This window comes from Rousettus aegyptiacus, unplaced genomic scaffold, assembly GCF_014176215.1.
Source record: "Rousettus aegyptiacus isolate mRouAeg1 unplaced genomic scaffold, mRouAeg1.p scaffold_m13_p_6, whole genome shotgun sequence".
Lineage (NCBI taxonomy): Eukaryota > Metazoa > Chordata > Mammalia > Chiroptera > Pteropodidae > Rousettus > Rousettus aegyptiacus.
Window position 1 is genome coordinate 16,866,685 of NW_023416309.1, and position 27,617 is coordinate 16,894,301.

Sequence of the window (27,617 nt, forward strand, 5' to 3'; positions counted from 1 at the left end):
TTTTGTTTCGATAACTTAAAATAATTTACTGTTTTAATGTTTAAATAACACTTATTCATGTTTTACAGTGGCTTTCCATTATAACTTAAAAATACAGCATAAGAAATTTTTCAGTTGCTGGCCTAGTCAACGTCTCATTTTCAACTGAATCAAGGCCTAAGTAAAAGCAGACTTTTGTGCTTACGTTCCAGGTAATGGCGGGGGAACGCCTGCTTATTTCTGGTGTCAGTGTCTATACAGAATAGGTAAGACGGCTTACAGCCCACCTTGCAGGAAGAGGTCAGGTTTCAGGGGCACCTTTGCAGAACCTGGGCCTCAAGTTTTTCAAGCAGGATAAGTGAAAATGACCTCAGCTGTCTATGATCCAAAAGGAACCTGGCCTTAGGGTATGTGGGGCTGGCCTATACTTCTGCAACTCTGCAAAGACCCTTGACCCATCCCAGCCTCCTTCTATGGTCTGTCCACCCCAGCTCCCCACTGCCCCTTTAAAAAAAAAAAAAAGGTACAGGTCAACAGGGTCCCGGCAGTGAGGGTCAGTGAAGGTGACTAGAAAAGGTGGCCCTGAGATGTCAGCACAAAGCTAAACAGACTGAACACTTCACACATCTGGAAGTGGGAATAGACAACCTGAGGGGGGCCTTTCCCTGAGGGCAGTCTACAAAGAGTCATTGTGAAGTCCAGATCCTTCCCTGAGCAGTGACCCTGGTCCCAGGGTGTGTTTGTGATTGCTAAAAGAAATGGCAGTTGGCACCTCTTCTATAAACCGCATTTGTAGCTCAGAAAACATGTGACAAATATTAACTCACTTTCTCAGTTTATGAATCAGGAAGCTCCAACCAAACCAGCTGAATGATTTGCTCATGGTCACACCTTTGGCAAGGTCAGGGCCCCCTCGCTCTCTTTTCTTAGTCACTCGTATTCTTGCAAATGCTGTGATGCTCATTATCTTCAATGAGTATATGTCTTATTTTCCTCAGTTGGATGATAAACAACATGAAAGTAAGGGCAATTTAACATGCTTGCCTCCCTCCCCCAGTACTTAGTCCTGCACACAGTGGACAATCAGTAACTGTCTGCTGATAGTTCAAAAGGAACTGCCTGGGTCAGATATATGGTTTGATCAGTCCTATTCTCTGCCACAGAAAGGACACCACAGTATGACTTCTGGTAAGGCCAAAAAGGTAACTGGTAAACTTGGTTAGCTTTATATCTGAGGTTGGGGGTGGGGCCGATCCCCTGCTCTAGCATAGCACCAAGGGACCAATGTGTGACCCAGGAACATCCAGAGTCACCCACTCAAACACCACAATTGGTTCAGGATGGACACATGACCCAAGGCAGCCAATCATCGCCCTCTCCAAGATCATCACTAGGATCACCAGCTCTGAGGTGAGGCGTCAGCTAGGAGTGCCAGGGCTGTCTTTGTCACCATGAGAGAGAAGTGGCCTATGAAAGAAGCCAACAGAAAGACGGAAAGAATAAGAGACAGGTCATTCTCTGGATACAGAAGCCAGCTTACAGTTAGATTTCCTAGTTATATGAAGCTAGAATTTTCCCTCTTTTGCACATACAAATTAGAGTTCTTTCGGCTACAAATCAGAAGGTTGTTAAATTCAACATTGTTTATTAAGGGCGTGAATACCCCCAAATGCCTACTTGCCCTCATAATAAAGGTGGTCTATCATCCCCCTTTACATAAGGTCAGTTCCCTCATTCAGAGCTGTGGTGTCCAGTCAGCCCATTGTAGAGGCACGTCTATGGGATTATCCACATTTTGTGGGATATCAGGGTTGGGGTAAGACAGCCTGCTTTTGCTTTCCCTTTTTTCCTGCCTCCTCCCCCTATAATATCATGGGGGTGCCAGTGAATTCTAAAAAACTCTAAATCTTTCCTCCAGGGTTAGACCTACACGCTTAAGCCTGATGGGTGGGGGGGGGGTCCTCTGACTGGCCCCATCAGTTGGGAGGAATTCTTACAAAATCCCAAAGAATTCTTACAAAGTCAGTTATTGAATTACAATAGTGGAAAAGAGGACAATGACCGACTGTAACTCTTATGGTAGTTTGCAGTTTCCAAAGCTCTCTCATGTGATCCTCTTGACAGCCTGCAGCAGGTAGGGCAAGGATTTTCTCGCTAACTTTACAGATGAGGAAATGGAGGCTTAGAGAAGTTATGTGACTTTTCCAAGGTCACAAGATAAGGAGCAGCAGAGCCAGAGATTAGTCCAGTGTTCTCGGCTTTTATTTTATTCTTTTAATTTCAAATTCAGCTTATTTTTGCAGCAGAGGGCTTCCTTCCACCTTCCACTTCAAATCTTTGGCCTCAACCTTCCTTCCTGCTGCTAGTGCCTCCTACTTGCAACTTCTTCCCACATTTCCCATTTCCACTGAAGCCGGGAGAATGCCTTTCTAGAGAAGGCTCATTAAACAAATACTCTGAAGGGCCTCTGGCCACTCTCCACTTTCTAACGATGGCCATTACTACCAGCAAATAATGGAAAACAAACACAGATGTCTCTCTGGAGTCCCGGCCTACACTGGAATACAGGGCAAACACAAACTCCGCTTTCCTGAAATACCTACGTTTGCCCTGTTCAATGAATTAATTCTGCACATGAGAGACGAAGGCTTTCCTCCTGCCTGCAATCCGGCTGCTTGGTGAGAGTTCAACGCCTTCATCAAAAACAGCTAAAACACTAGACATTCAGGAAATTTTAAACATAGTATTTTGAGATAATCCAACCATCTTCCCAGATAAGAAAACTAAGGCAGAGAAAGGTAAGTGACCAGTCCAAATGCTGTGGGAAAAGGAAGGAAATACTTTCCTGCCTTTGGCCGGAAAGTAGTACTATGTATATTTCAGGTCCGAAAAATTAACTGTGACTACACCACAAACCAAATATTTTTTAACTTATCCTTTGAGTAAAGAGTGTGCTAGGAACCATGAGGCAGAAACAAGAAAATATTCAACATAATTTACTCTCAAAAATTTTCAATCTAATTGATATTTACAATATTCTTAGTGATAAATGAGGAGAAGAAAGGGAGGTTTTACGAATGAGACACAGAGTGACCCGAGGGAGCTGGACGCAGAGAGGCAGCTATTTTTGGGGACTGGGCAGCTTTGAGGAGAGACTTCTGTTCAGCCAAGTCACCAGAGTAAAAAGGCTTCAACATCTTCTTTCTTTTATTTATTATTCATACCTTTCCTACTCTAAAAAGGATATGCAGTAGCTAAAAGCCACTTTAGAGTTTAAAAAATTAATCTATAGATTACTGAAAAGCAATTAAAGAAAAACCACCACCTATAAAAAAAATGTCCAAGGGGGAAAAAATTAATAAAAATGGGCTAATACACTTACGAAAATTCAGTAGTTTTAAAACTCTGAGTCCACTCCACCAGGGTCAAGGTCAACAGGAAAGGAAAGGTTAGTTTCTTTGTCTTGGAAGTCACATCACCACCTAAGGGGCAGAGGCATCTCTCCACCAAGGTAAGTTCAATTATCTCTAGGTGGTTTGGGATTAGCACTAATTCTGTCACTGACTAATTAATTATACAGTTAAAGCGGTAATTAACATTTCAAAAAGGGAACAGCACCACAGTTTGCCATGAAGGACACTGGCATTCTGACTACTCCAAGGTCCTCCTGGTTCTTGATTGATAAATAATACAGAGGAGGTGAAGGCACTTCCGTCACCAAGTAGCAGGGACTGGACCGGGGTCAGGAACCTGAGGCCTTGGCATCAATGTTTGTATGGGGCTGCAGGGGCCAAGAGAAGTGGGAGACCCAGGGCACCTGAACTGACCCTATCCATGAATATTATCAACAGCCATAGGGAGAAAGGCTATAGGATGTGTTATGCTGAAATCCTAACCCCTTGGTCCCTGTGAATGTGACCTTATTTGGTAACAGGGTCTTTGCAGACATAATCAAGTTAAGATGAGGTCATCAGTGTGGGTTCTAATTTGATTGGTACCCTTATAAGAGGAAAATGTCATGTGAAAACAGACACAGTGAGAACACCACCATGTGAGGACAAGGGCCTGAGGTTGGAGTGATGCTACTGCAAATCAAGAAACATCAAGAACTGACAGCCATCACCTAAAGCCAGAGGAGGCAAGACTCTCCCCAGAGTATCGGAGGGCACAGCCCCACAGACACCTTGATTTTGGACTTCTAGCTCCCAGAACTGCGACACAGTACATTCTTGTTTAAAGCCACCAGTTTATGATACTTGCTACAGCAGCCTTGGAAACTAACATAGGCTGAAAGAAATGGTTGGGGGTGGCGGGGTGGGGGGATAGCTGGAGGGAATGAGGAAGGGTGCTGAGCACAGGCGAGCAGAACCAGGGCCTCTGCACAGGAAGGTGGGTCCTTGTACTTTAGGGTTTTGTTTCGCCTCCTCCTCCCCTGTTCTCAACACTGCTCAGGGTTCCTGAGAGGCCCTAAATGTCTGGCCCTGTCCACTGGAGAAGTGGGGTCTCAAATGGAGGGATGGGGCCTAGGCTGCGGGCTCCCATTCCACAAACCCTAGGATAGTGATCCCGAGCATGGCCTCTTACCACACCTGTCACCACGTAAGGCACAACTGAATGTGAGACACATCGTTATTTTATATAATATTTGGGAAGAAAAAGCACTGCCAATAATAATTCAAAGATATGATTATTGCACAATGCACTGCTGATTTCAGAAATATTCAAATAAAAAATGTATCTCACAATAAATGAAATATGGGGGAAAAGATAAACGGGTCTGGTGAAAAGGCAGGTAAGCCAGGTTGAGCAGGTTTCTCTTCTACAGGACTATCAGGGCCTACAGCACTTGCTATCTATTAAGGCTCTACAAGGGGATTGCAGAAAGTTGTTTTTCCCAAATGAGTCCGAGTTCTGGGCCTTGTTAAAGAGTAGCTGATGGGGGCAATGGCTAGATTACTAGTATACTTGGATCACCCTTTAGGATCCTCAACCTGGAAGTGATTTAGAGAAGACTGAGGGAGACCACCCCTGCTGACATCCAATCCTGGGAAGGGGAGCTGGCTGGAGGGCAGGGTCAGGAGAAAAGGGAAGGCATTTTCTCTTTGGACGGTGGTCCTGGGCAGGTCACGTGGGATCAGGTGCCTGGCAGACACCAGGTGGCCTTCTGAGCTCTCGCAGCAGGAGCCCTGGGGGCTGCCCACACCCACCTGCCTCCTCTTTCTCTTCTCTCAGCCTGCAGAGCAGACACAACCACACCTCTCCTATAGAACCCCACTAATCCTGAAAGGCTCAAATGCTATCCATGGCTGGGAAAAAAGCAGGAGTGAACTACAGAGCCAGAACAAAACCCAGGGCACACCACAGTCCAGTCACTCTGATGGCCAGAATCTCTTTCATAGTTATTAAGAAATGAAACTGCTGATAACCAAGGCCTGCAGGAGACCAAAAGAATAGAGGAGTAGATTTTAAATTGTCGAGAACCATCGAAGATACAAATGCCAGTGTGTGTGTGTGAAGCAAAGCCCACTGGTGGCCATGGAGCACCTCTCCTTCGTTAGTGTCTGAATCTCATTCAGGACTTCCAAAAGTCGGCTGCAGGACTTTCCCACTGCTGCCGGTCTGTTCCCATAAGCCGTGCACTTGTCTTTCGTGCACAGCAGCTGCAACATCTGTAGTTTTCCCGACATTCATTTTGCAGGCTGCATACCAGATGCCCCAAATCGCAGCTTTAAAGGAGCCTCCAGAGCAGGGAGGAAACGGCTAGAGTATATGAGGGCCATACTCTCAGGGCATGTATTTCCAACCCTAAGAGAAACTTGACTTCTTTCTCTCCTTCTCTAGCATGCAGCAGGTGAACCCCAGCCTACAGCAGAGAACACAGCTCAGAGTGGGACTCCTGCCCAAGCTGGAGCAGGCACAGCACCCACCTCTGCAAGCTACTAACTGCAGATCAGCTGGACAGAACAGCCTCCACCGAGCAGGCTAGGCTGTGCCCTCTCAGCCTCCCTCTGCCAAGTGCAGGGCTAAGCCCCACAACTCCCCCACTTTAAGGCATGAGCCACACAGATACACACTGACGGGACAATTTTTTTCCCTTCGATTCTACCACCCCTTGCCGTTTCTTTGCACCGAGGGCTACCTTGATTTAGCATCTGTGAAATTTGTTCAGATGGGACTCCAATCTCCCCTCTGAGTCCAAGACCCACCTGGTCACTGAAAGGAGGCCTTGATGCCCCGATGGAGAGGTTCTGCTAAAATGAACTCTTCACTTGTTCTGCATCCTTTCATGTTCTGGGGACGTAAGCACGCGTAAGATCTTACACAGCATCTGTAAGATCCATAAATACTACCTTTCCTATCATGAGCAACTGGACAGTGAGGCCAACGGGGGCAGATCAGCCTGTCCAAACACAGCATCCCTAGTGCCTGACACATGGTAGGTGCTCAGTAGACCTATGTTAGATGGATGGATGATGGATGATGATAAAGGATGGATGAATGATGAATGGATGAATGGACAGATGGGAGAACAGATGAATAAAATGATAAAGGAATGAATGAGTGGATGAATGAGTGAGAGTGAGTGAGTGAATGAATGAACAAATGAATGAAAGTTAGAAGGATATTTTCACAGAGCATTTAGCCCTTGGAGTCAGTCTCTGGATGAGAGACTCACCTGAACCATCAGGAATGGACCTTACAAACGTTGGCAACATCTTGACTGTAGCTGTTGCATTAAAATCCCGGGAAAGACCATTCTTCATTTCCCTCTTGAAACGAGTCATGATATCTATCAGAGTTTCATCGGAGAGCCGCATGGTATAGAGATACTTGTCAATCTGGAAAAAAATGAGAAGGAAGGAGAGTAAGGTCAAAGCTGAGAAAGGCCATTTTAGTTCAAGTCTGGCTCAGAGAGAACAGGGCAGGTGCGGTGCCCAACTGCCTAAGACAATCCAGCTCCCATGGGCACTTGGCCACCCACACTGGCACATCACATGATGGGAAGTCATTCAGATGTCATTAACCATGTCCCTCAGAGCACACTTGCAAAGCTCTGAGCCCCAATTCCTCCCCAGTAAAATGAACTAAATCTCTCCAAGGTCCCTTTCAATCTTCAAATGTTTCATGGAAGTCACACTTTGATCCCCAAGTACATGCTAGAGGTGCCTTGAGCCTCCACACAACTCCCTCCCTCTGTGAGAAGTGACTGGCTCATTCTCACATGGATGGCAGTGCCACAGAGGTTAAGAATGAGAGCTCAAGGGCCAGCCACGTGGGGTGCAAATCCCAGCCCTGTCACTTACCAGGTGTGTGAATTTCAGTTTCCTCAACTGAACAACTGAGATGATAAATAGGACCTAACTCACAGAATGTTGTAAGATCAAATGAGATAGAGAAGGACTAAGAACACAGAAACTGTGCAATAACATCAGCTATCATTACTAACATGAGACAGTGGTGGTGGAGGGTTTACTTGGGCATGATTTCTAGGTAGGTAGAAATGGTGGCCAAAGGTCTAGAACCTTTCAGAACATGCTGTGACAGGCCTGGAGCAGAGAAACCTCAACAACCCCTTCCCTAGAAGGTATCTCGGAAACATCCCCCCAGGCTCCCGTGCCCGTGGACCACACTGTCAAGTCATCCAACATACTGACCAAACCCTGCTCCTCTTCCTGGGTTCCCTCTTCTCCTCAAGATCCCCAGGGTCCTAACCTCAGGTCTCCTGGGTTGTTTGTCATTGGTTGTTCTCCCTTCATAGTAACTTCCCATTTATTATCTTAAAAAGTATTTATTGGGCACACACCGTGTGCCTGGCTGTGGGCTAGATACCTGTCCTCATGGCGCCTGTCCTTGTGGAGTTCACCACAAGTCATTTTGTCTCCCCATTCTTTTTGCTACTCCTCGGCTTAGAAAGCCCCGATAACCACATGCGTGGATTACTGATTCCTGATTACTTATTCATTCACTGTAACGGTTTTCGATCTTCGATCCATCTCCTTTCCAACTCACCCTCTACACCACTGCCACATTTGCCTTCTTAAACTGCATCCCTGGTCAATTCATTCCCCTGCTCGAAGCTTTGCAGTGACTCCCCATGTCCAAGCCATCTACGCCCTGCAACTGTAGCTGCATGCTCTCTGAACTCTGGCCAAACCACCTCTACCATTCCTGGTAGGTGCTGGGCTTTCCTACTGAAATGCCCTTCCTTCTCTTCCCAGCTATGCAAATCTCACCTACTCTTCCACATTCAGATCAAATGCCACCTCCTCCTGCAGATGTCTGAGTCCCTCGGGCTGGAGATAACCCCTCCCTTAGTTAGCACTAACGTCTCTGTACAATCTAGCCTGGATCACAACTTTCTGCACCTGTCACCTCAACACTCTGTTCCATTCACCTCAACCTCCCAGTGCCTTGCACGCAGGCTCACACATGGAAGGCTTCTGGTGGATATGACCCAATGAGGCTGAAAAGACCTTGATACTGATTTACTTCTGAGAATGGAATCTCATGCTCACTTTTCAGAGTGGCTGGAAATGTACTGACTCAAGGACACAGAGTCCTCAGTCCTAGGTCACTTCTACATATTTTGGTCTTGGGCAGCCTTCTTGCTTTGGTCTCCATGCCTCGTGCTCCCCTAGGCCCTGCATGCTCCTGCCTCCCAGATAATCAATGCACTAGCCAAAGTCCTTCCGTGTCCTCTGTGGCCACAGACACTCCTGCCCTCACTGCCAACAACCTTTTCCTTTCCCCTTCATGACAAAACAATGCAAAAAAGGGCCATCAGAAATCAAGGAGAGCTCAGACAGAACTTACCAGAACCACAGCCATACGAGGACACATGGTCTACCCCTAAGGCTGGCAGCACCAGCCCAGCAGTCCTTGCTGATACAGCACCCACAGTCTAGTGAGGGTGAGGCAGTCAGATACAAGTGTGCATGAAAGGCCACAGGAGCACATGGGGGTCTTACTGAGCTTGAGCCAGAGAAGGCGTCCTCGAGAGGTGATGTCAGAGTGTGTCCAGGTACAAACAAGAGCATGTGTGAAGGCCAAGGCAAGGGAGGGCTGTCTGTGCAAGCAACAGAAATATAAATTCCACATGGAACAAGCACACAGTGTAAGAAGTGAGGCAACCGGAAGGACCATCAAGAACTAAATCGTGCAGGGCCTTCTAAGCCACATAAACAAAGTCAGACCTGACTCCTAAGCACGGCGAGGCTTGGGATGACTCTAATGAGTATTCAGCAATAAGATCTTTCAGAAAGATCAGGCTGTGTGCTGGGTAGAGAATGAGTGCGCAGGAGCAAGACCTTGCAACAATAGTCACATTGCTACTCTAGCATTTTGGACATGCTTTGACTGCCACACTCTTCATGCTACATTGTGTTCATCTGTTTGTTGACATTTCCATCTCCTCTGATAACTGTGATATCCCCAGGGAAAGGAAACATGTTGAAGAGACCTTTGGAATTTACCCAGTTGCCTGGCACAAAATAGGAATTCAATTAATACTGGATGCTAGAATAATACTTCATCATTATATTGTGGTTTACAAGTGCTTTCACACCTAGTAGGTCATTTACCTTTAAAAAGACCCTGTTCAAGGAGACATTCTTAATCTCCATTTTACAGATAAAGAAACTGAGGTTCTGAGAAGCTAAATGATCAGTTCAAAACACAGCTGGGAGTCAAGTCTCATACCTGCATATCTAATACTCTCCCTACAATTGTCCCCATCTCTGGAGGAAGGTCAGTCCCCCTACACTGTGGAGGGCAGACCAAAGTAAAGCTGCTGAGGTTTTCCAAATGGTCAGGGAGACGCTTCTAGAAAAGGCAGGGCTCTCCATAGCTCCACAGCCATCCTGCTTCCTAATTCAAGGTGCAGCTCAGCACAGGGACACTCTTTCTGAGAACTCATGTTTTAGGACAACCAAGCCAAACCCAAACAGAGCCTAGAAGCACAAATGAGAAAGCAAGGGATAAAGAAGAACCTGGCCGCCAAGCACTTATGGAAGGAGGACATTCCTCTTCTGATTCAAGTTCATGAACCATCATGAGGTACAACCCCACTCCAAAGAAATGTGGAAACCAGGGCCTAAAAGAGGGTACAACTTGGATCAGAGCTAGCACTGAACTTGAGGCCTCCTGAATCTCATAAGAATAAGGATAAGCTGAGGGGACCAATCCACTCCTGCCCGTTTGCTCCAGATCTCAGCGTGGCTGCACTCTGCGAGAAACCCAGTAGGAGAGCTGCAGTTTTACAGAAGGTGGGGCCAGAAGCCCAGGAGGGATGAGATGGGAGAGGATGCAGACCTGGAAAAGGCCACCTTCTGTTTTTTGAAAGTCTGGCAAAGTCTGTGGCCCTTTCGGCTTCTCTATTTCTGTCCCCTGGCCACTGCATCTCCAGGTCTTTTCCTCTTCCCCTTCTCTCTCACACTCATACTTCCACAATCCTTCCTCTTCTCTTAAGATGCTCCCAGCATCTGCTCTGGCCCTCCTGTGCCTCCAACCCCCAGTCCTACATTATGGAGGACACAGCATAGCACCTCTTGTGGCAGCTTGAAGCTGCAAGCCTCAGCTTTGGAATGGCCATCATACAACGAAGGCTGCCAGGAGTCATGATACGAACCCCAGGGGTCCCTGAGTGCTCACTCTCGCACGTAGTGTCTGACACAAGTAATCAAGACTCGGGTCAGGCTGGGAAGGGAATGGAAACATTCCAGAACCCCAGACACCATAAGCTGAGAGGGGTCCTGCAGATGGTTGGCCAAGACTAACGAGGATCCTGCTCCAGCCTCCAGGACATCTTTCACCTGAAGGGAAGAGCCCTTCTCACAAGAGCAGGAGCCAGGTTGGCTGCACAGGGCGGGTACTCTTGCCCAAATACTATGTAAGTACTTGTCCTGAGCTGTCCTTCTTGCAGACCAAGAGGGTCAGGAAGCTTTCAGCAGCTCCAGAGGCTAGAATGCAGCACAGGCAGCTCAAGAGATAACAGAAGAGAGAACACAACCTCTCCAAGGCCCCTGGCCCAGAGCCATTTAGCATCACACTTGGCTAAATTCAAGCATTTCTGTGCCCAACCCCAAACCCCCTCCAGCTCCCAACAACACACACACACACGAAAAAACAATTCAAGATCAGACATGCCCAAGTGAACAGGCCAGTCACGGCAGGAGGCGTCACCACTGGTGACCCAGGCATTTTGATCCCCCTGTGGAAAGGAGTACAGCCACGGAAATTTTTCATTCCCTCTCTCATCCTCTCCCGCGAGGATCAAGAATGAAGCAGAGCAACAGGTGACCAAAGGCGCTGGGTGCAGACCTTTAAAATGAACTTTCCAAGCAAGACACTTTATTTGCAAAGGAAATTGGGAAGCAGGCAGTAACGAGCTAAGGACCCTTGAGTAAGGGCAGGGCAGATTTCAACATCAGATTCACTTCTCTTTCCTAGACTGATTCAGGAAAGAATGGGGCCTAGATGATTAACATTTTTCAACAATAGCTCACATTTACAGAGGGTTTTCTCATTTACACAAAGTACTTTCACATGCATTAGCCCATCCGGATGTCATAGAAAGAGAAGAGGTGAGCTCATGGATACCAAGTGCTGGGCATAAAGTAGGTGCTTAACATGTTAGTTCCCTTTCTCCAGGCACGATGACCCCCAGTGAAGCAGGCAGACAAGATATCATTACCTCCATTTTATAGTAGAAGAAACTGAGATCCCTGACTCATGCAAGGTCACATGGTTTATAAGTGGCAGCTGGGTGCAGATTCATCTTCCAACCCCTCATTTTGGGCTTCTCCTTACACGCTTCCATTCCTTCTCGCGTGATGGGAAGAACACCAGGCCATGGACAAAGAGGGCTGGGTTCAAAACCAAAATCTGCCATTTATTAGCTGTGTGACTTTGGACAAGTTAAGTAATCCCTCTTGAGTCTTGCTTTCGTCACTTTTACTATGGGGATAATAATAGTTGCACCTCAGACAGCTATTGGGAGAAATTTAATAACGTGCCAAGAGCAAAGCAAGCATGCAACAATTATCATTTCCCACCCTCCCATCTAAATTATCAAAAGGGAGACCATCGAACTGACATAATTACATGTCCCAAACTCTTTCTACCTAAATATCTAGGAAAATGGTATTGATTATCAAATGTTATTGACCCATTTTGTAGAAGAGAAAACTAAAGATTCTGAAACCATGGCAAATGAAAGATTCTGGCAAAATTCCTCTGAAACATTTGCAATCTTTTATTAATTTATAAGAACAAAAAACAGATATGATAACAATAATAATACATATAATAAGATACTTGAACAGCACAAAAATGCAGAAAGGCAAAAAAGCTCTTCCCCCAATCTTCCCAGAGATATCCCTGCTAATAAGGCTTTATGTTCTAGGATGGTTCTTCCTACCTAAATAAACATTCATACATACAGAACTTGGTTTTCTTTTCTCGTTTTACAAAAATGGAATCATATCATAAACACTTTCTGTTCTGAAACCTTAACTCCACCTTCCTAATTCTTCTGGCAACTGCCTTTAAGACTCATACCAACAACCATACTTAAGATCTCCACAGGACCCCGACTGGTTCAATGATGAGACACAAATGAGGCAATGTAGATACCTGCGTTAGACTCCAGCTCCGCCATCCTGTAGGCACCTCAGTCTTTCCGTCCACATGTGGGTGTGTTCAATGACTTTGATCGATAAAAGCCTCTCTACACAGCACTTCGCTTGGTCTTTAACTATCCTGTCTGGAGAAGTAGGGCAGGTGTCTTCACTTGCAATGCCTCAAGGAAATATCAGAGGCCAGAGAGGTTCTCCAGCTGGCCAAGGTGACTCACTGGTCAGCGAGAGAACCGGGACAGACACCAGTTTCCTAACTGCTGGCTCTGTGCTCCTTCCTCTGTACTTTCCTTGCTCTGCCCAGTGAGAACCCATGCCAGGGGCTTCCTGGGGCAGGGAGATTTGAGAATACAGGTGACATTAATGTCATAGCTCCATCCACTCCAGAAGTGGCATGGCTCCCTTGCCTTGTAGAAAGCATTGCCCATCCAGTGTGAGGCCTTGTCCACTCCCCACCAGATACGAATTGTCTGATCTGCTCATTTCCAGTTTCACACAACCCTGAGAAGGAAGTTCAAAAGCCATAGTGAGCCCAAAGGTCCAGGCCCAATAAGACCCTCTGCTGTGGTGTGTGCCAGCCCAACCCCTCCTTCTGCCCCATCGGCAGGATCCTAACTCCTCTTCCTGCCTGTCCGTGACTCCTCAGGCTGCCCGGCCCCACCTCACAGCTGTAGGTAGTGGCCGAGATCTTATGTGTCTGTCCCCTTCTTAGCAACTGGCCACAAGGGGAGACAGTTTGACCTTATGAATTCCCTACAGGAACCATCTACTCCCAAGCATGCTCCTGCCTTCCCTCAGGCAGCCCAGGGTCCTCACCATAGTTCTTCACCCCCAAAGGTCTTTCCTCACAGATCCACCATCTGCTCTGCTTGCTTGGCCTGCACATGACCTCCCCATGCCCCATCTCCAAACTCACCTCCTCTGAAGGGCATGCCATGATCCGCCCCGCCCAACATCGGCTGCTCCCCTCCTCAGCATCCCCTCGGCTGTCGGTGTCACTATGTAGAAATGAATTTGCCCTGGTGGACGCGTCCCAGCGTGAGAGTCTTTTGCGAGCACTGCAGCAACACGTGCATTGTCTGTGCCTCCAGCTAGACTGTCAGTACCAGGGGTGCAGGGCCCATGCCTTCTGGGCCCTTTGTGTCCCCCAAAAGTCTGCAGCGTGGCTTCTAGGCTGGGCTGGGTGGCTGCTCTGCTGGGCGGGAAGGCCTCTGGTGACGCGCCTAGCCCGGGAGTCTCAGAAGGGTTTGCTGGCTCAGATAAGGCCAGAGACTCCTCTCCCCTGAATGGCCCGGCCCTTCTCCAACACCAGCCCTTCACTTTGGCCTCATGGTGACCTGTGTGGGGCCTCTCCCTAAGGGACAGAGTGTTCCTGTGGTTCTCTAACCCGCCCTTCTCATAACGTCTGCATCCCAGGCTGAGGCCCCCCGAGGGACACAGCCCTAGAGATAATCAGGATTCTTACTCTGCTATTCAAGCCTCCCTGAGACTGCTGAATATCTGAAAGTCACCAGAGGAAATATGTTTGGGAAAATAAATTTCACTTTAGAGACTCCTGAGTGAAAGGTATGTGTGAACATCACCAAAGCAAAAAGAGTCCCTTTGGCGTGTTAAACACTGACTAGGAGGGGCAGGTCCCACTCCCCGGTGTCTTTTTCAAGGTTCAGACACAGCTCTCACTGCCTTCTCTATCATTTTATTTATGCTTCTGAACTTGCTGTTCTGTATCACTGAGCGTGGGCTGAGCACCTATTAAGCACCAGGGATTGTTCATGCAACACTTCTGCTTACTCCTAACAAAGCAGGAGGAAAATGGGATCCCCGTTCCCGATGCAGAAGCTGAGGTTCCAGGAACCGAGATACAAAAGCTAGTGCCAGGAACCATGCTAGGCACTTCGACTTGTGATCCGATCTGCACACTTGCAGGGGGTGGGCGTTATCCACCCCAATTCCCACAGGAGGAACCTGGGGCAGCGCAGTCAAGCAAAAGGCCATGAGCACCCAGCCACCAGGGCGGCTCCAGCTTAACACTGCAAACTCGGTGCTCTGCCCCTTATTCCAGGCTCCTCTAGCCAGGTAGACAGCAGGAGGCCTTGAGGTCATACCCAAGGTCCTTCTGGTGACCTTGGCTCCCACCAATAGGTGCTTCCTGGCTGGTGAGAGAAACCAAGCTGTTGCCCAGGCCGACAACAAAGCTGTCATACTGAACTAGCTTAAAATAAAGGAGGCATCTGGTCCCTCAAGGAGAACAGACAGCCCTGGAATGTGGCTGGGCAAGAACAACAAGCTTCATTCTGGGCCTCCATGGCTTGGGCCTAGGCCAGCCTCCAGACTCACAGTTCCCAATGTCCCAGGTACCTCCGGACAAGAGGGAAGGGAGGACCCAAAGTGCAAGACAGTTTTGCTTTCACTCTGAGACAGCCAGACCCTAACGCCATGAATGGCAAATGCTTGCAGGGTGGGAGCAAAACTGGCTAGAAATCAAAAGACCTCAGGCATCTCTGGCTACAGTGACTCGCTCTTTAACCTTGAGAAAGTCACTTTCATCTCTGTGTTTTTCCATCAGTAAACAGCAACAATGAGAACTGCCCTCTTGCCCCCACCTACGGCGGCGCAGGAGCTCCATGACACCGGATTCCTGAAAACACTGGCTTTTCAGAATCCTGTGGTGGCAAAGGCAGAATGGTACCCAGCATCACTGCCCTGCTCGGGCCTCTGGCCACCTACCCTCTGTTATCCAGAAAGCTGCGATCTCCCACTTTGCCTCTCAGGATGCCTATAAGTATGTCATGAGTGAACGACCACGATAACATCTGACATTTGTACAGTTCTGTACCTGTTCCAAGTGTTTCCACATCCATTCTCCAATTTGATAAATGGCAGCAGATAGTAGAGGAGGACTCATTGACCTCACCTGACAGATAAGAAAACTGAGGCACAGGGAGCTTGATGGCCATGGGACATAACTGCTCGAGTTAGAAAGATCCTTTAGGAACAGATTCCAGCCTTCTGATCTTACAGATGAGGAACCCGAGGCCCAAGAACTGCAGGAACCCACCGCTTTAAATGCAGTGTCTCTGTCCAAACTTCTGAGCCACAGAATCCACTGTGTAGCAGGGTGCTGTCCAACACAGATATAATGCAAGCTAAATGTATAATTTAAACTTTTCTAGTAGCCACAGTTCTAAAAAACAGGTGAAACTAATTTTAATAACATTTTATTTAACTCATTATATCCAAAATACTCCCACATGTAATCAATATCTTAAAAATTATTAATGACCTATTTTATATATCTTTTTATCATACAAAGTCTTCACAATTCTGTATGCATTTTACATTTAACAGCACATTTTAAATCAGACATAGCTGACAGCTACTCTTCTGCACAGGACAGTTCTAGTATTCCAGGCACAGGACCACCATGGGAGCCTTTAGTGATGGTTTCTGCTGGAAGACCACTGCAATGCACTGCTTTGGAAGTCACACCTGAGACAACAATCCAGGCTCTGCGTGCATGGTGACAGCTACCCGCTAGTGTCAGACAGACCTGTGTCCCCATCCCAGCTCTACTGCTTCTGTCCCCAAGATCACATCAATTCCACTTCCTGAGTCTAGCCTGCCCAGCATGTAAGATGCAGATAGAAATACCTATATCCATCCTAGCTTGCTGGAAGGACTCAACCAAATCAAGCATATCTTGTAAATAGAATACAACCTGGCACAGGTCCGAGGTGGTGCCTATTACATGGTGGCCTGGGTCTCCTACTTCACTCACCCCACCCACCCAGAGAGGGTCTCAGAAGGCGCAGGACATCAGAGAAACGAGTCAGATTGAATAATGACTAAAGGTAAAACCCCTGTGTCAATCAATCAAGGAAATCAGCTGCTTACAGTGTGGCCAGGCAGAGGCTGGGAAAGAATGCTAAACCATCTCTAGGAGTGGGCATTATAGGAGCTTTAGGGGGTGTTCTTGAAGGTTAAGCAGTGCCCTCCCTAGGGGTCCTCTTTTAAATGCAAACAAGGATGGGGGAGGTGGACAAATGGAAAGGGTACAGGGAGAAATAAGATAACCAGGAAAAACTCCTAACATTTCGCTGTTAAATGACTTTATTGGGCCAATTTCCTTCCCAAGTGGAGGGCGTAGCTCAACACATGAGCAGCTGGGTGGTGGAAGGGTGTAGAGATGGGGATGGGTGACCACAAACCAGTGTGCTGGTGTTGGGGAAGGTGGCGAGGGAGGGGAGATGGGAGTTGGGGCAACTGGAGGGTGCTGAACCCAGCTCTGCCTCTCCCCTAGCTCTTTCTCTCCTTAGATTTCCCTAAACAGCAAAATAAGAGAATGGGGGTTCTGAGTCAAGGGAACTGGTAATGTTCCTGTTCCTATCACTCATGAGCAGCATGGTCATCGACAAGTCACTTCAACCCTTGGGGGACTCGGTTTCCTCATTTCTAAACGGAGATGATGCCTTCCTCAAGGTGAATAAAAAGAGGGGTGCTCCCAGTAATTCCACTCCCACGCATATACCCAAGAGAAATGACAACATATGTCCACACAGGAAAAATGTGTATGTGACTATTCACAGCAGTATATTCATAACCTCCCCAAATGTCCATCAACTGACAAATGCATAAGCAAAATATGGTATATTGATACAACTGAATATTATTCCACAATAAAAATGAGTGAAGTAAGGATACATGCGACAGAATGAATGAACCTTGAAAATATGCTAAGTGAAAGGGATAAGATAGAAAGGGTACATATTGTATGATTCCATTTATATGAACTGTCCGGAAGAGACAAATCCGTTTTTTAAAAAAAAGTATATTAGCAGATGCCACGGGCTGGATGGGAGGAATGGGGAGTGACTATTTAATGGGTATGGGGTTTCTTCTGGAGGTGATGAAAATGTTCTAGAAATAGATGGTGGCAGTGGTTGCCAATCTTGTGAATGCACTAGAAATCACTGAATTGTGTACTTTAAAATGGTGAATTTTACAGTATGTGAATTATATCTCAATAAAAAATAAAAGCAGAGCTTCTGCCATCAGACTTGGGTCTAAATGCTGGCTGGCTTTTCAGTTTACTGAGTCCTTATCCGAAAGTGAAGATCATAATAGTGCCCACTTCACAGGGGCACTGTGGGAATGTGATGCCTTTCGGCATAGTACCTGGCAGTAAATGTGACAGGCGCTGATGTTGGCCCCAATTAGTGTTATTACTACTTATGATTAAATAAGATCTATGATAAAAAATAGATAGGCCCCTAGTAGGCAGTCAATGTGCCCTACCCTCCAGGTCTCAGTGTCTGAGAGTCTGTAATCAAGCTTAGGATCAGATGAACAGGATCCGACATTTTCTGCCTCATGCAGAAATGGACCTCTCCCTCGGCTTCTGTTTGCAAAGGGCTGAGCTGCAGACTTCACATTTCAGTTTTCCCTGCTGCAGCGGCACAGCCACCCTCTCCTTTTACGGAAGACAGCCTGAGAGGCTGCCGGCTTGAATTTTCTCTAACAGAGCCGGGCACGCTTAGGGGACTGATAAGCCAGTCCTGCCCAGGTTAGATCCACCCAGGAAGAGAGAGGGTGTTGTGAGCAAAAGCACACATGTGAATTTGAGTTCCCAGAAAGTTTAACGAATTCACAGCAAAGCAAAGGGGGCTACAGAAAGTCCTCATAAGCCTTTCTCTGCCTCTACTCCCTCTCCTCCGTACTGTGCAAACATTTCAGCAGCAGCAGTCAATGGGGCTGGCTCTGCTCACAATGAGAGCTGTCAACTTCATTCAGAAGCACTTTGCAACAAGGGCTCTGCTTGATAAGGTAGATGGCTAATTTTAAACTAAGCCCGAATGCTGTAATGTGAATGGAAATGGAAATAACTGAGAAGAAACAAACTCTTTTAAAATTATCAAAACTTTTAAAAGGTTTGACTGCACCAAGGATTGGCGTGGAACAGGAACCTATACAAAGTTCCAATGGGAGTGTGAACTGTCATGACCACAGAGGATGGCAACTTGGCAAAACCTTGAAAATAGGAAGATGCGCACATTCCTTCACCCAGCAATTCCAGCCCTAGGTATGCAGCCTAGTGCCCAGAGAAACTTGCACGTGTACTGGAAGAGATGTGCATAATTTGTTCATAATTTGAAAAATTAGAAACCCAAATGCCCATCAAAAGAAGAGACAAACTAACTGGTATATTCGCACAATATAAGAGCATACGGCAGCTTAAATTGATAAAATAGAACTATATGGATTGACATGGAAAAACCCCAAATATAGAATGTTGAGCTAACAAAAGCAAGCTGCAGAAGGATACACAGAGTAAAGCACCATTTACAAAAGGTTAAAATCAGATAAAGTAACACTATATACTGTTCATAGACACACGATATGTAATAAAAGTATAAAATTATGCATGGAAATGATAATCACCAAATTCAGGACAGAGGTCACCCCTGGACAGAGAAAGAAATGGGACTGAAGACGGGCATAGAAGAGGCTTCAGGTGTGCCTGCAATGTAATTATAATTGTGTCTGTTATTTCTCAAATGAGGAATGGATACCCCGATGTTTGTTTTGTTAACTTCAATATTTGTATGCACCTCGGCTATCTCAAAATGGAAAGTTAACTCATATGTATTGATTTGTGGAGGAGAACATTAAAAAATATATATTCCAAAGTAAATCATTAAAATGAACAAAGACCAGTTTTTCTCCTAGAGGAACGCAGCAGAGGGACCAAGGACAGCTCTCTGGATCCCTTTCGGATTTTCTTAAGACTTGAAAAAGCCACTTATCTCCCCTGGAACTCCAATCCCTGTTTCTAAATGGGGAATAAAATCTCTGCTTTCTGACTGCAGCACAGAAGGCAGGCAGCAGGGTGACCAGGGGAGGACCCGCAAGGGGGAGGGAGCTGCCCTGGGACACATGGGGATAACACTTCTTGTCCTGATAACCTCTCTGAGGTTTTTGAAAGATTAAATGAAAGTACGCCACACACACGTACACACACGTACAATTGTGTATAGTGTTAGATATTTAGACACACACATATGCATATACATAAATGGTATCTGATGACACCCATAAAGTGTTTCAGAGATAACAGACCATTAAAAAGAGAGAAAACAAAACTACATTTTGGTGACTATTTATCTGACTCTCCCTTACAAAGTTTTTAAGTATAATACACTCTTCTGTACATCCAGAGCCTGGCTCTAAGCAATTCCTAAACTAGTGATTTCCCACCCAGGATCTGACCATTGGCCCCTATCTGCTCTGATGGCATTCTGTGCTTTGCACTTATCATAAGACAGAAAATAATTATCTTGCTTCATGAGAATAAGGGACTATTTCTACCAGGTTTTCAGTTGTTCCTCCAACCTAGTACAGTACTCTGCATATAATAAAGGACTTAAATGTTTATTTTCTGAAGAAACCGTTAAGTTCCCATGATTGAATTTGATTGTAAAGTCTCTCAAATCAATTAGCAGGTGCCAGCAGTCCAGCCATGACTGCTTCCTGGATGCGGAGGTATATGGCTGCCTCTTTATCCCGTATCTCCCGGGGGTGGGGGGCCTCCTCAGGCATGCTCAGAGCTGACTCGAGTGCCTGCTTCTATAAGGCAGGAATCCCTGACTGTGGACACACACGGAGACAGTACTAGTTAGGCCAAATCAGTCTTTTTAGGAGAAAGCTGCCCATGTCTTCTCCAGAAACCAGCAGGAGTGTGGGAGGACAGCACAGCATGGCCAGATGTGCAAGTCCCTCACACCCACCCACTTTCCCAGTTTATTCCCTCACGACAGTCCCAAATTATCAAACCAAATGAAGTGTTGGGGCTTCTCTTGGGGGAGAACTCCTAGGAACATCCAAGGTAGAGGGGGCAGGGATTATGAAATGAAGTTTCAGTGAGAAGTGAGACTCTCATGGATATTTGTATAACATCAGATTGAGAGGTGCACGAGACATTTTTCAAAATTAGAAATTTCTAATGCTCACCTTTCTCTGAGGAAATAGACCTTGGGTAGTCATTTAACTGCTAAGCATACTCTCCCCTACCCTCCTTGGTCAAGCACACTGAAGACTCCTGGGTTCTGGCCTTTGAGACTACTCACATCTGCAACTGTGGATTACTCAAGGTCGGGGATCCCACCCCGAGAAAATCTACCAGTGTTTGCTCACCATCTGACAAGGCTGGAGGAAAGAAAGTCTATTCTTTCTTTAGAGGCCAAGTCCTGACCTTGCTGACCTCACCTTCCTTTCCTAAACAAACAGAAGACTATGCAATACTTCACCCTCTTGCAGGCTCCTAATGGCTAAACTGAGTGGAAGAAGCTGTCAAGAAGAGAGGCATGTTAAAAGTTACTTGGAGGTCAAAGGACCCAGTCTCTAACTGCGGAATTGTGTCTGGGATTCTGATGAATGAAATCTTTCACAAGAAACATGTGCCTCTTTTTCCTCCTAAAACCACTAGAAAAGTGAAAGAAAAATATGTTTTGTGCTTAGTTCAGTCTAATGCCAGAACACCCTTTTCACAGGACCCCATTAATCAATATTATGCAGACACAGTCTGGAAAATGGGGCTCCACACTGGGAAGCCAGCTATTTGGCCTATTTCAACCCAGGATATATTTACAAAGTTGAATTACTGACATGTCTCACAGGCAATTGGGAGCAAAATGATACCCTTTTCATGATCACTTTTGCATCCTAAGCAATCCCTGAAAACCTTCCCTGCCGTCATCTCCATCTTCCCGCCTCCTACCCCCAGGCCAGAGGGCAAGATGCATGAAGGTTAGGAGACACCAGGGCTGTCTCTGGAGCCCCAGAGGCTGCCTAGGGCTGAAGGGCTGAATCATCATCATGGCTGCCTACACTGACAGGTTTTTTTCAGAGGGCTCTCCTCACTGGGTGCCACATGTCTTAGGTAAGGCCCAGCTCTCACAGGAAGATCAGGGTTTGGAGTCCTGCACCTCCAGCCAACCTTTCCCATAATAAGTGGTGGGTAGGAAGTGCCGGTCTCTAATAAGTCTGAGTCCCAAGAGAGCAGATGCAGTCCCTGAGCATCTGCACAGGTCGCGTTGGGGAAAGCTGACTAAGCCATCGAACAAGTGCCTGCTATGTGCTCAGGAAGCCCAGGAAGCTTCCTGGGGACTAACTCACAGATGGCAATGCCACATAGCCCATCATGCAGGCCAAGGTGATTGATGCCCTGGCAAGAATCCACACCTCCACCTCCCCATAGAAAACAAAATAAGAAGTCCTTTATATAAGGTAAGCCATCTTATTTTTAAAAATCTCCTTGATCAATGTTATCTGGTGAAAGCTTTGGTCTCAAGACCCTACTCCACCCTGGTTTGAGGCCAGATAAGGGCAGGGAAGGAATATCAGAATCTCAGTCACAGAGGAGGAAGGGATATGAGGATCAATTGATTCAGAAGTCTCACATTCAGATGCCTACAGGAGCTTAGTGGATAGAATGAGAGTCAGGCCACCATGGGGAGTGGAGAGTTCTGGAGCCATGCCTGATAAAACAGGTCCCACTGAGTGCAGTCTGAACCTCAACCCAAACTCAGCTCTGGAAGCCACACAGGTGGTGGTAAGTGAGGATGCTGTCAGCTTACAAGGTCAACCCACTCTGGTGGTCTGCTCTCTTGAGCTATAGAGGGTACCACATGCAGGGAAAGGTCAGTGATCTCAACCAACGTCTTAGATTTCCACTGTTAAATGGGAAGAACATCAATAATACATAACACCACTGAAGAAAACTTGTGAAATGCACATGTTGGCTGCACAGTTCCGAGCTCAGTGGCTAGGAGGAAGCTCCAGGGCCTCCATGACTACTCCAGAGTCACTGTCACTTATAGCCATGAGGAACTATGGCAGATTCCCAGGTCTATCTCCTAAATACCCGGCTCCGGTCCTCACTCAGTGTGGGATCCAGGATCCAAGCAGCAGCATCAGGGCCTTTGCCTCAGCACCTTCTCCTCAGCAGACTTCTGAGAAGCGGCTGGTCAAGTTCCCAGTGGAGAGAGACGGAGATCTGGGTAACACCCAGGCTTGGCCTCAAACTCACCAGGTGACCTTGATGAGGTCACCCTCATCAGGCCTGTTTTCTATTGTGTCAGAGAAAGGGGTTGTCTTCCTTGTGTATAGGCAGGGTACTGAACATTTTTTAGGTTGCCAAACAGAAAATCCAAGCCTGTTACTCCTGACTCTCACCTGCAGGTAGCAGCCCCCTGTTTGAACTCCAAAGTGAGTTAGTCCATCTAGTCCATCTCAACTTTCCCAAGTAATAATGTCACCCAGTTAGAGTGTGGGTGGGTCAGGAGGCTGTGCCAGGCCTGGTGTTGATGAAATAGTCCTTTCCCTACTACGGCTTAGGCTGTTTCTTAAAAACATGGTTTACGAAGCTGGCATGCGAGAGAAACATACCTTTAAGATCTGCCAGTAGACAGTATTTTATTGTTAGATGTTAAAGGTAGCAACACCTCAGGGTACAGAGATGCATCCATGCCGCAAGTACAAACATGCCTTAGCATACATGTCAAAGCCTCCATTCGACTCAAAAGACCAGTCTCTTACTTGAACTCCCTGGGCTGGCTGGAAATTACAGCTTTAAGAGAGCGGTCACGTAGAGGAATAAAAAATTCCATTTAGACATGCCGCTCCAGTCCAGAGGCCTATGAGCAAAGTTTCCGGTGGCCTCTGCGCCCCTCCCCGTTCCAGGAAGTTGAGCTGGTCACCGGTCGTCGGATTAAGGAGCAGCCGCAATAGCTGGGACACCCAGGGTGACAGCTTCCCCCAGGCACCTGACGCCCTCCACCAGGAACCCCAAATATGGGATGTCTGGCCTCCAGCCAGCACCTTCGCCTGCTGCGCGCTCACCTCCCCACCATCTCAGTGATCATTCCTCCGCCCACGGCACTCAGACCCTTCCAAACAGGCCCTGCGGTCAGGCCCCCCGGTCCCAACACAGCCACCACGCCGCATGGCCCGGGGGCCCATCTGACATCCACAGCCCGTTTCAAGGACACTGCAGCAAGCAGCCCAATCTCAGGGGTCTTCCCCCTCCTCTGGACACACACACACACAGAAATAATTCCGGGGAGAATTAAAGGGCGAAGCCTTTCCCCAACGCCCTGCAGTCCAACTAACGCCGGCCTGGGGAAGGCCGGGCGCAGGAGGATGGAGGCGGCGGCGGCGGCGGCGGGCGGATGCCGGAATGCAATGCCGCGGCCAGAGCGCGGGGCGGCGGCGCGGGAGGGGCTCACCTTTTTGACTTGGTCATCCTTCAGCTCGGTGAAGTAATAGGCCAGGAGCTGCGCGGCGATCATGCTGGCGATCGGGGACGCAGGGCGGCAGGCGTGGGGCCGGCGTCAGTCCTCCGCAGCCTGGGCAAGCAGTGGTCCTCGGGCTGCTGCTCCGCGGCTCCTCCTCCTCCTCCCGCGGCTCCTCCCCCACGGCCCGGGGCGCGGCGGCAGCTCGCGCGCTCCCCTCTCCGCGCTCTCGTCCCCGGGAGGGTGACAGCCGCCAGCCGGCCAACCTCCTCCGCGCCCATTGGCTGCCGTTCGCCTCTGCAGCGCCGGGCGGTGGCGTCGGGGCCAGGGCGGGGGGGTGCGGTGGCCGCTCCCTCCCGCGCCGGAAAAGGGGCGGGCGACGCTGCGAAATCCCCCACGGGCCGGCATCTCCCTGCACGTCCCCCACGTAGGGAGCCGCGCGGGGGCCGGAGGCGCTCTCCCGCGCGCGCCGTCACGCGTGGCGTCGCCGTGCCCAGGCGCGGCGCAGCGGGGAAGTGCGGAGAGTGGGGAAGGCGCCGCCGGGACGAGCGCCCCAAGAGGACTTGCTGTTTGTTAGCTGGGCAACCCATGGTGGGGGTGGCGGTTTCCTTCCTCGAAATTAAGGCTTGCCCGGGGAGTTCCGTGTTTGGGAGACGCCGTGAGGGGGCTGTCAGAAGTGGGCGTGGAAAGCGAACTGGGCCTGTGCGGGCGGAAGCGGGAGTGCCGAGGCTTCGCCGTGCTCTCACCCGGTGCCCGCGCCAGCCGGCTCTTGCGGGCCCAAAGGCCAATTGCGGAGTCCCACCTGGGTCCTCACGCGAAGCGCATCACCCGGTCCCGCCCCGCCCCACCGGTGCTGCGGTGCCTCCTGCCAGACCAGCCTAATCTCCGGCTGGCGGATTTGTATTGCTAAACCAAGAACAACGCCCCAACCCCCCGCCGGCCAGTCATAGGTTCTTGCAGCTATCCTCAGAGGGCAAATGCCTGCTGGGCGAAATTGGGCCGCAGGCCCCGGCCTGACCCCATCCTCCGGGCCTCCACTTCTTGGATACCCAGGCTCGCTAGGATCAGGGGGACAATTTAGGCGCCCCTCCCAAGTGCCAAATTTTGAATTCCCCGGAGGAAGTTAGCCCAGCTAGGAGGGATCCCTGGAAAGACGGTCAGCTTCAACCGAAAGGGAGGTACAGAATCCGAGATGTTTTTGTTACTAATTAGGACTGAGAGCAATCGTCAAGATTCTTAGATTAATTGCTTCTGCATGCTGGACACCCCCACCCCACCCCCACCCCCCAATGAGCTTTGCTGCCTTACAAGATGACATGTAGTGAGCTTAAAATACAAAGAAGTGGTTACTATCCTGATTCAACAGGTAAATTTGAGTCTTGGGGAGACCATACATCTTATGGGACTTCATACAACCAGGAAGTTGTACGTCCAGAATTAGACCTTGGGACTGTTTTCAAAGCCACTATGTGGTGCCCTGTGATGGCTAGAGTCTACCCACCACCACACACCTCTACCCCAGCCTAGGATTCTGAGGGCCCCTGGCCAGGCCTAGGAAAAATACAGTGGAATCAGGGGAAGATATCTTAGGTTCAGGACAGCCCTTCTTAGGAACCTCAGGGGCCTGCCTGCTGCCTTCACTTAAGAGGACCTTAGATCTGGCCGATGAGGCCAGATCCCTCAACAGAGCGCAGCACTCAACCTCTGTCTTGGTGGCTGTGGCAACCTGAGTCACTTCTCTGAGCCTGCATCCTCATCAATAAGATAGAGATACTAATGCTCACCCACCCTTCTTGGTTGTAGATCCCACAAATAAAATACTTGTTTGTAATACACACTTAATAAATGGTAAGTATTATAAGATTGGGGAGCTGAAAAGGTTTAAACTTCAGGGCTTCTCACTTGCATTCTTCCTATTCTAGGCATTGAGAGGTCCTAGCAATTGTATATTTTTAATTCGTATTACTTTCCAAAGAAGTTTCCGAAAATTATTTAAGCTTCAAGCCCCCAAAACCTGATCTACCTCCTTAACAGTATCATAAACCAGAAACAGGTTTTCTGGCAGAGACACGCTGACCCTCCCATTTGCCAGGCTCCCCTGAGATATTCTGTTTGCATGCAGGGAGGCGGCCAATGCTTCCTCTTCTCTGGCCTTTCAGAAACTGCTTCTCAGTGCTGCCAGGCCCCAAGGCCTAACAGTATTTCCTGAGAAATATATCTTGGCTTAACCCACGGCTTCTCTCCAACCCCCAGTTCTCATCACCCAATGCCAGAAATACTACAAGTGTCTTCCAGCTGCCCTTCCTGGTTCCTGGCTTCCCGCCATCCAAGTCATTCTGAGGTCCAGGTCACATTATTCCTGCTAAAAAGCAGCCTAATCACATCATAACCCTGCCCCAAATCCCTCTATCGCCCCCTCCTTCCTGATGGACCCAATTTAAACATCTCTGCCTGGTGCCTGAGGCCTTCTGTAATCTGACTCTACTCATCCCCACTTATCTCTTCCTCTGCCCTTAACCACAGCAAGGCTACTTCCCACTGTCCTCAGCCCCCACCATGTTCATTCCATTTGAGCCCCTGCTCATATTTCCTTGCTTGCCCTAACTTCTGTAGTCACTTCCACCTGACCAAGTGTCTGTCTCACCTAAGGCCCAGCTTACCCACCCTCCCCATAAAGCCTTCCCTGAAATAACTACTCACCCCAGTCTCCCAGGCATCAGCACCTCCACAAGGCAAACTCAGACTGTACTCAGAGTCCATCTAGATTTAGACCAAGACCCTTCTTTATTCATGAGGAACCTGAGATGCAGCCAGTGTGCCATCTTGCCCAGTGTCAGATTGTGGCCGAATTTGGAGTTGGGACTCAAACCCGGTTCTGATGCCGCCAAGCCAATACTTTGTCCATTCTTCCCACTACCTCACTGCAGCCTGTGCCTCAGATAAGTAACACCGAGTCATGACAAACTGCCTGATATTCTTGACTGTCTTCTTGGGGGCCGGCCTTATCTGCCCCAATCAGGCAGCTTCTTGAGGCCAGGGCCCATGCTGCACTGGGCTCAAAACTGGGCCTGTGTCCCTTCTATCTTGCCAGTTATCACCATTTATTTATTATTCTGCTGCTTTTTGCTATCACATAGCTCTTAGACCCCAACTAAGCCCCCTTGCTGATTATTCTCTGGGCTCTCATGAAGAGCAGCAAAAACCTTGGCCACAAGAAGTCTACTTCTGTAGGCCTCCTTCTTTTACCCTCCATATGGCCTTCACCTCTCCCTGAAGTCCCCTGGGTTTCTCTGTTCATTTACCATGCTTCCTCTTGTATGAATTGGAGTGGAGGGAGTTGGGGTCAGATAGTGCCAGGCTGCCCCCCCCCCAAAACACACATGCTGACAAGAGAACACAGCCTGCAGCTAAATCAGAATGTAAACATTCACTTCTGACCCACAGCACTAGGAATGTTACTCTAGAAATTCTCTCCAGTGGATCAGAGCTGCACCCCAGCACCTGGAAACACACTTGTAAGAGCAATGTTTGCCTAATATTGACAGTTTACGGAGCAGTTTCTCATTTATTGCCTCATTTCTCCTGATAACAGCCTGGTGAGGTTAGAAGGACAAATATCATTATCCTCGTTTAATCAGTCATTGAGGGTTATGGAGGTTAAAGAGCTTATTTAAAGTTTCAATGATAAAGAGAAAGCAAAAAAAGAAAAATTAAG

General features: G+C 48.1%; 1 protein-coding gene across 2 annotated transcripts in view; it reads right to left on the reverse strand.

Annotated features, from left to right (window-relative positions):
• The window catches only part of HK1 (hexokinase 1), a 58,748-nt gene extending 31,901 nt beyond the window's left edge, over positions 1-26,847 (reverse strand). Inside the window, exons 1-2 of one of the 2 annotated variants that reach the window (XM_016133078.2) lie at positions 26,603-26,847; positions 6,656-6,818 (exon numbers count right to left, since the gene is read on the reverse strand). In XM_016133078.2, the coding sequence (XP_015988564.2) occupies positions 6,656-6,818; positions 26,603-26,662 (223 nt within the window). In that variant the 5' untranslated portion in view covers positions 26,663-26,847. Of the gene's footprint in view, positions 1-6,655; positions 6,819-23,896; positions 24,075-26,602 lie in introns of those variants that run through there. The other variant, XM_016133077.2, reaches the window with a different exon arrangement.
• Between the last annotated feature and the right edge of the window lie 770 nt (positions 26,848-27,617).